Source organism: Mirounga angustirostris, unplaced genomic scaffold (genome assembly GCF_029215605.1).
Source record: "Mirounga angustirostris isolate CCGP_5_RB_7025 unplaced genomic scaffold, mMirAng1.0.hap1 SCAF_12, whole genome shotgun sequence".
Lineage (NCBI taxonomy): Eukaryota > Metazoa > Chordata > Mammalia > Carnivora > Phocidae > Mirounga > Mirounga angustirostris.
The window spans coordinates 11066936-11076458 of NW_026991720.1; the positions used below are offsets into that span (position 1 = coordinate 11066936).

Below are 9523 nucleotides of genomic sequence, written 5' to 3' on the forward strand. Positions count from 1 at the left end.
AATATCTTTATTCAGTCCTTCCTTAATTGATTTTGCAACTTCCAAATGGTTACAGAAAGAAAAAGAAAATTACTTGCAAAGTCTGAATCTCTTTGAAACTTAAAGGTACAGACGAGACAGGAGGGCCTAGTGAAGACATTAAGATTAAGAACAGTTGCCATGGGGCACCTGGGTGGCTCAGTCGGTTAAGCATCTGCATCCAACTTTGACTTTGGCTTCAGGTCATGAGCTTAGGGTCATGAGATCGAGCCCCGCCTCTGGCTCCCTGATCAGCAGGGAGTCTGTGGGAGATTATCTCTCCCCCTCTCTCTGACCCTCGCCCTGCTCAGGCTCAGGTGCTCTCTCTCTCTTGAAAATAAAGAAATCTTAAAAAAAGAACAGTTGTCATATGAGCTGAAAGTCTGCTTTCTTTTACAGGACTGGGTCATAATATATAACTTTGAACAGGAAAAAGTATACTCATTTTTGTAATTCGGGCACTTACAAAATGTTTATTGAGTGAACAAATGAATGAATGAATGAATATACAAGAATAAGTGAATGCCTAAATATTGAATTTTTGGACCATCTTTGCACTGGGTCTGGAATTTCTGCCTTGTTTAAATCCTGCTTGTCCCATTAAGGACATTTTTACAAGGCAAAAAAAAAACAACACTGAAGAAGAATCTCCAAAATATCTAAGCCTCAGACAGTTGAAAGACATTTCTATTTTCTTTTTTCCCCATATTTTATTTTATTCTACATGATACTGAAAGCCTCTTACCTGAATCAATGGATTAACTTTGCTAAAGGACTGGCAGAAGTGAAAGGAGGAAGTACAAAAGAAATTAAATATATCTCAGTTCCAAATGTAACATTCAGACATTGTTTTGCGCTATAAATGATGTATCTTATATATATATAAGATGCAATTTAAAAATTGGCAAACTGATGACTAATAAATTATCCAGTGTCTTCACGGTTTCAAAGTAAATATCTAAGATTGAAATCATTTCTTTACACAGGAACAAACCTGCCAGTACTCGATGGGGCCTGGGTTTCAAAAGTAAAATTTAAGATCTGAGGAGCTGACAAACTCTTTTCTAATGCTGTAGGCATGAGTCACACAGCATTCCTGAAATGAAAACTATTTTTTAAATCTTTAGTTCAACCGAGGTATTGGATGGTGTACTCCTAAGTAATATAAAAAATAATCATTACTACTAATGTACTCAATAGAACCCTTCTCTCTCTTTTAATTCAAAATACTTTAAAGTTTCTTAGATTTCCCTCCCTGACCCATGTGTTATTTAGAAGAATGTTGTTTAACCTCCAAATATTTGGGGATTTCCAGCTCACTCTCTGCTTCTGATTTTTACTTCAATTCCATTGTTGTCTGAAAGCACACATTGTGTGACTTCTATTCTTTTGAATTTGTTCAGGTGTGTTTTATATCCCAGAATATGATCTACCAGGGTGAATGTTCCCTGTGAGCTTGAGAAGAATGTGTATTTTGCTCTTTGTTGTTGGATGGAGCAGTCTATAGATACTCATTATACCCAGTTGATTGATGGTGTTGTTGGGTTCAGCTATATCCTTATTGATTTTCTGTCTGCTGGGTCTGTTTCTGATGAAGGGATGTTGAAGTCTCCAACTCTAATAGTAGGCTCATCTATTTCTACTTTCAATTCTACTGGTTTTGGCTCATGTATTTTGATGCCCTATTGCTAGGTGCATACATGTTAGGATTATGTCTTCTTGGTGAACTGACCCTTATCATTATGTAATGTTCTTCTTTATCCCTGGTAACTTCCTTGCTCTGAATCCTCCCTCTTGATGGTTATGTCTCCCTGTCTCTGTTCCTCTGCCTCACTATATCATTGTCTCTATTCTGATCTCCTTCCACTCCTGGTTCCCTTTATGACGTTCTCTCTGTTTCCAATTTTCCTTATCTCTTGTCTACAATTTCCCATTCTCAAAATCTTTCTTATTTCCTCCTCCACAGTATTTCTAGAGACGTATCAATAGTTCCATATTTGAGTGGTTTCTAGAAGATTTTGATTACATAGAAAGTCTACATTCAGGTTAATTGTCTATATTCAGATTAATTGTCTTATAAGACATACATATATATCTATAACCTTCTGAAATACTATCTTGTAGTTCACAATAGCAATAATATCTGTCAACACATTTATCTGGGATATGGAGATATTGCCTCTTGGTACCATAATGGCCAATAAGGCTTTCTACTTGTACTTCAGAATTAATTTAACAAGAACTTACATTTAAAATAACCTTAGATTGAAGAAATCTTTTTAATCTGGTCAGGGATAAAAAGATCATATATTGGACCAGGCATTGTGCCCAGAACAGTGTAGGTGTTCAATGACTATTGACTAACTGGATACCAATTTGATTAAATACAAGAAAACAAAACATTAATGAGCTCTCCACATTCTGCCTTGAGCCACATTCTCAAGCAAAAAAAAAAAAAAGAAAAGAAAAGAAAAAAAGGAAAAAAGAAAAAAATCCAAAAAACCCACACAAAAAAATTCCCAAATATTGAAAGGCACCATAGAATAGGAATGAAAGAGCAGGGGGTCAGACACACATTTACTACTTGTATGACCCTGAATATATTTCTTAACCTCTCAAGCCCTATTTTATCACTTTTTTGAAAGGACTGGCAGTACTTATTTTATAAGATTGTTATAAAGATTGAGATAATACGTATTAATGAGGATAACATGTGTTAATTAATTAATTGAGATAATACATTGAGCATATGCCCAGGGCACAGTGAACACTCAATAACTCGGATCAATTACCATCAATCTTTAACAGTTTCTTGACTAGCCTATGACTGTATGGATCAGACCAGCATGGCTTCTTCCTGGTGCCATTAGTCCCTGGGATCACTCCCCTTATTGGTCATTACCGTTTTTAAGTCAGTTTTGCAAAGTCTTCATAACAATGTAAGCCTACAATGTGAGTTTGTGGATAATACGTTGTTGAAAGACTAGTAAAGCAGATTTTGCCTCTTGATCTTTTGATGTTCTTCTTGGGAAAGAACACAATCAGTTGAAGAGATATTAGGGATTAAAAAGAGCACAAAACTGTGACAAATTATTAAAAACTGAACAGAATATCCTCTACAAAACAACCCCGTCCCTTTCCTGCACTTCCTGTAACCACCTCACCACAGACACACATACACACATACACACTCACTCACACATACACACTCACATATATTCCAGGTCTGGAAAAGTCTAACATTTAAAAGTTGAGTGCTTTCTGTGTGCCTGGTGCTGTTCTCCAAGTTATAGGTAATGGAAGAGCTATGTATAGATTATGTATTGTGGTTTTGTTGACATAAACACAAGGACTAAACTAATGTCAGTTTTTCTGAAATGTAAAATCATTTGTAATATATCCCAGTGTAAAGTTCTTTGGCTTAACAAAATTATTTTACATATTTAACCTAAATCCATCATACAGAAATTTCTTATTCTTTACCTAGCATCACCGTCCACAGGTTATTGCTTTCATGCAGCTACTTTCCACGGTATAAAATGATATTAACCAAATTCTATACATAATTATGTCATCTGTGAGCAATATGTTCAACTAACTTAGCATTGATTTTTCCTCAAAACAGCCCCATAGCAGAATAATAATCAGCCCATATTTAGACAGGACTGAATTTCCTTACCTGTGCTTAAAAAGAATAGTAGTTAACAGTGTGATAGTCCACAAAAGAGTAGGTGCTACCACATGTCTAATAGGAATTAAGGATATAGTATAATAAGGTAACCTGGTTAGCTCCCACATTTGGACTCAAGGACCTCAAAAGGGAAAAGCACCTGAAGGTTGGGCAGGATCCTGCTTTCTGGGAGCTTCTGTGGGAGCTGAAGAACCCTCACTTCTGTGCCTGATCAAAAATGTGGCAGAGTCCTCAGAAAAGGAGCTTTTATTCTCTGATGACCTCAACCTAGTTGGTAGCACCTGAGGGCTCACTGGAGGGGTGGGCTGTGAGATGCATGCATGCCCACCTCCACTGGGAAGGACAGACAAAGCAGTTCTCTCTTTCTGCTCTCATCCCCAGCAGGACCCATGATTAGACAACACAGCCAGCCACAGAACACACCTTTGAGACATCAGTCATTACAGTCCCTGAATACTTGGCATTATTTGGATTTCATGAATCCCAGCACTGCCCTAATTCCCAAACCTGCAGATGGTTCAGGTGAACATATAAGGAAGCAGAACCAGTGTGATGGTGAAGAAGCTCCCGGCCTTCCCCTCTGTCCTTCAGCTTCTCCCCACTGTAATCTGGGCCCCTTGTGGAGCAGCAGAGGTGGGAAGAAAGGACCCTGAAAAATCAGCTGATTCCAAGCAACAAGTCAAGCTGTGGAGATGCTGGAGAGAGCAGGTTATGGAGGCAGGGAGCAGAATGGGGAGTCCGAGGAGAGCCAAGATGTCCCAGTGGGGCTTATTAGAACATGTCTGAGGAGGGGTTTTCTAGGGCACAAACCACCCAAGTAGGTCAACCTTGGAAGTATTCTCTAATCTCTGTTCTGAAGTGAGGAGATTCCAGATCCAGCTCCTCAGGGCAGGGGAGGAGAGAACCCTCTCTAAGGCAGCCTCCCCTCGAAGCTTCCTGCCTCTTCTGGGATTGGGAGAATGTTTTCTACCTATGATGTTGTCATATTTCTTTGTATTCCACTCTTTTCTCATACTGGATGTAAGGAGGCCAAAATGTTATTTGGGAAATCTCTTATCAGTCAATCATGTGATTTACAAACTAATCAGCTCATTACAGTGTCTTGCTGAGGCAATCATGAAAACTTGGGGAAAACTGGTCACAATTATCAAGTTTGGAGAACATATCCATTATGGGAAGAAACACACATTCAGGGACACCAAAAATGGCTCTTACTCATGTGAAAATCCAGGCGCGCACTAGGCAATCCATAAATACTGGGACCTTTTTTTTTGTTTCAGGTGACTTCCAGAAAATGTGGAAATCTAGAAACTGACATATAAAAAGTAGCATACTGAAATCTTGAAAACAATAGGATATAGTTCTCTAGTTTATCTACTGTATGACCATCTGTTATAAAAAAGTAAAAACTTTGAACTAAGATAATAAGAAAATTAAATATAAATATTTATGATAACAAACAAACTTTAACTTTGGGAAATGCATCATCTCAAAATTACATGTTTTCCATTGCATATCAAGGCAGCATTGCTTTAACTTGTGGACAGCTTCTAAATGTGGTCAGAGTAGGGGCAACTGGCTGGCTCAGTCTGCAGAGCATGCGAGTCTCAATTTTGGGGTCATGAGTTCAAGCCCCATGTTGTGTATAGAGCTTACTTTAAAAAAAAAAGTGGTCAGAGTAAAACATAAACATATATAAAACATAACTGTATAGAAAGGAAAATAACACATAGTTAACTCTTAAATGCAATACATATATTCTCCAATATTTACATTGTCTGTCTGCATTGGGCATTTTTTATCAACCCTGACCTTAATTCAGCCTGCATTTATAGCTTGTGATTATAGCACAGTCCACCAGATTTTGGACATAATTTCCATTTGGAAGTAGAATAAAAATCAATACACTGATCATTTAAACACTTCCCAAAGTAAATTACCTCAGTAATTGGTTTGCGAAATGTTGTCTTTTGATTGATGAAATAAGTATCTGAGTCAAGGGTGAACATATCTTCAGAAAGTCATAGCACATATAATTGATGGAAAATAACAATTGTTTTTTTTTTCAATGTTTCACTTCGAATCTTGAAAGCTGGGGAAACAAAGGGGCAGAATTTGTTAAAGTTTATTTTTACTGTGTTTGTTATTATTTATATCCAAGGTATAGAAACTTCAGTTATAGACATCTAGGTTCATTATGAGAATTGTGACCTACTGGGGGGAATTTTTCTGCAGTTTTAAAGAAATACCCTTCTATATTATTCAATTTCATTTGCTCTGATTCTAGGCTCTTTGAGTCATATATTTTTTTATTCATTTCTCAGATTTTTGAAAAGAGAACTGGGCTATCTTGAATAATGGACACAGGCACTCCTTTCCCTGGGGAGAAACATCCTTCATTATAAAGATTGAAATTGGCATCTGGGTTAACCATGATTATCTTGTGAGTTTTGTGAAGGTCACTAAGTTCTGACCATTCTGATCAATTCCAGGTTAATTGATAGAAAACTAGTCTATGGACCTACCAAACTAATGACCAAGACTTAAGCCCCTAAGGTTTTTTTTTTTTTGAGAGACATCGATTTGACTTTCCTTTTTTCCCTTTCTCTAGGATCCATTGAGCCACTGAGGACTATGCATGTGTTCCTTAGTGCTCACTTAACCCTTTTTCTTTTGAGATTGCAGTAGTCCACATGGCATTCTATACAGAATATCAGGAAATTCCTGGGTGTGAGGCTATCATTTGAGATTTGTTCATTTCAGGAATAACCAACATATAATAAATCATGCCCTTTCCCTATTTTGTTCCCTTTTTAATCTTCAAAGGATCAGCTAGCCCCTTGGGCATTCTATCCTTTATTCATTTCCTTTTTAGCCATCATTCATTGTGTACTTTCCTGTGACCATTCTCTTATAGAACTTCTCCCCTATCTCTATTTTCTAAACACAACACTGGAGAACTCTTTCTAAAGCTTATACACTATGTAGGTGGTGGCTTTTGCAAATCCTCTCAGATTTCTGTGAGAAACTTGGTTTTATCTTTCAAATCAAAGAGAGAAAAAATAGATTGAGTATAATGGGTAAACAGGGACATGTATACATTTTTAAATCTCAGATATAGAAGGTTGTGAAATTGAATGAAGTTAGCCCATGAAATGTAACTAGGAATGCGGACCCAAGGTGAAGCAGAGGATTGGATTCATTATCTCCAGATGACCTAGCAGTGATGAGGAGAGACACTGACCCTCACTTTCTTTACCCAAAGAGAGTACACATTCTCACAGGCTGATTCGGGGTACTGTGCTTGGACCTACATCCTCTTTAGAGGCTCACCTCGCAGGAAAGAAATAATTTTGCTCTAGAAGGTGGTAACAGGAAGTGTTCACAATGAGTCAGTCAAGATCAAGATTTTCTGTCCCAGGAAACTGTTAGTAAGTGTTATGAAAAAATGTTTATGTGATCAAATAAATTTGGAAAACATTGGTTAAAAATTGGAATAAAAATCTTCTTCACCATAGAAATTTTTAGTTTTCACTATGTTAATATGAATTGTGAGCTCTAAAGTAAGGTGTTTAATATGCAATAATTTTCAAACTCCCTTTACCATAGAGTTTATTTTTAAAGCCCTTGAGAAGCTAGTGTTTTGAGAAAACCATTTTGGGAGGCATAAGGCTAGACCATAGCTTGAGGAAGATATTATAAAGGGTATTGTTCTAGATCTGCAGCTTCCAAATCCTGGTTCATGGACCAGCTGCATCACAATTTGGTAATATTTGAAGATATAGATCTCTAGGATACATCCCACATCTATTGAATTAGTGATTTAAGTGATGGTTCAGAAGATGGCTCTATTTTTAAAAAATTTTTTATTGAAATTCAATTTAGTTAACATATAGTGTATTATTAGTTTCAGGGGTAGAATTAGTGATTCATCAGTTGCATATAACACCCAGTGCTCATTACATCAAGTGCCCTCCTTAATGCCCATCACCCAGTTGCCCCATCTCCCCACCCACCTCCCCTCCACCAACCCTTAGTTTGTTTCCTAGAGTTAAGAGTTTCTTATGGTTTGCCTCCCTCTTTTCATCTTATTTATATTGTCTCAGATAATTCTTATGCTAAGTTGGGGGTGGAATCTCTTGAGATAGTATCTTCTTAGGTCACTGTCAACCCTGATGCCATAATCTTTTCATAAGTCTCTCTCTATTCCTAGCACTCTCTTCAAGGCATTCTTCACTTCTAAGTTCCTGAGACTATAGATAAGAGGGTTGAGCATGGGATTGAAAAGGCTGTGAAACAGGAGGAGATATTTCTTCTGCTCCTTGGGGTTCCCATATCTGGGCCCAACATACATTATAATGGCTGTGCCATAAAAGAGTCCAACCACACAGAGATGGGATGAACAGGTGGAGAAGGCTTTTCTTTGACCTTCCCCAGACTGGATTCTAAGGATGGCACAGAGGATGCACATATATGAGATTACAATTGAGGAGAGGGGTCCCACTAGCACAGAAATTGCTCCAGCCAATACCACAATCTCATTGATGTGTGTATCTACACAGGCAAGCTTGAGAACAGCCATGATTTCACAGAAAAAGTGATTGATTTTCTGGAATCTACAGAATGGTAAGGGTAGAAGTAACATGAGATGAATCAAAGACAGAAGGACTCCAATAGTCCAAGAAGTCAGCACCAGGGTGATGCAGACTCTCCAGTTCATAATGGCAGAATATCGGAGGGGGTGGCAGATGGCCACATACCGATCATAAGACATCACAACTAGGAGAAGACATTCTGTGACAGCAAATGTCAAAAAGAGAAAGGTCTGTGTCAAGCAGCCAGCAAAGGAGATGGGCTTGTCTGGCTTCAGGAGGTTCACCAACATCTGGGGCACGGTGTTGCAGGCATAGGCTATGTCGACGATGGCCAGGTGGGAGAGGAAGAAGTACATGGGGGTGTGCAGTCGGGAGTCCAGCCAGATGAGCCCCAGGATGAGCCCGTTCCCCAGCAGGGTGCAGACATAGAACAGAGAGAAGAGCCCAAAGAGAAGAATCTGAATCCTCAGGCCAAGAGGGAATCCCAGTAGGGTGAACTCTGTGACAGATGTCATATTGTCTCCCATATCCCTATGACAGAATAAATTGAGTTAATATTTAAAAGAAATCTTTAAAAATAAATTTCTCTTAATTTGTTTGAAATCTTTTTATAGAATAGAAAAGTCTTCAGAAACACTTTCAGTAGGGGGAGATGAACTACAAGAGATGATGGACTCTGAAAAACAAACTGAGGGTTCTAGAGGGGAGGGGGGTGGGAGGATGCGTTAGCCTGGTGATGGGTATTGAGGAGGGCACGCTGTGCATGGAGCACTGAGTGTTATACACAAACAATGAATCATGGAACACTATATCAAAAACTAATGATGTAATGTATGGTGATTAACATAACAATAAAAAATTTTTTAAAAAGAATCATAAAACTTTGTGATTGAAATTAAAAAAAAACACTTTCAGTAATTTTTTTGTGTATTTTAATGTTTAAAGGTAGCCCTGAAATAAATTTAAAAATACATATACACACACACACAAATACATGTTTCCTTTGTTTTTGTTAATATTTTTGGCAGAGGCTAAATGTTCAAAATAAATATTGTGTCACACGTTAATCAAATACATGGTTTTTGTTTCATTCAGTGAGCTACCCCATGTTTTTCAAATAAATTCTGCCTTTCTTTGCTTATATTAGTCAGAACTATTCTGGTTTTTTTTCCCCAAAATAATGACTCCTAACTGATACACATGCCCATGTCCTTAAACT

General features: G+C 37.8%; 1 protein-coding gene across 1 annotated transcript; it reads right to left on the reverse strand.

Moving 5' to 3' along the window:
• Window positions 1-7898: 7898 nt before the first annotated feature.
• LOC123835888 (olfactory receptor 2A7) lies at window positions 7899-8831 on the reverse strand. The gene has a single exon (XM_045865076.1). The coding sequence runs from the start codon at window positions 8829-8831 to the stop codon at window positions 7899-7901; it is 933 nt and encodes a 310-aa protein (XP_045721032.1).
• Between the last annotated feature and the right edge of the window lie 692 nt (window positions 8832-9523).

Bases quoted from the DNA above. Each gene is read 5' to 3' on its own strand.
- LOC123835888 (XM_045865076.1), bottom strand. From the start codon at position 8,831: ATGGGAGACAATATGACATCTGTCACAGAGTTCACCCTACTGGGATTC.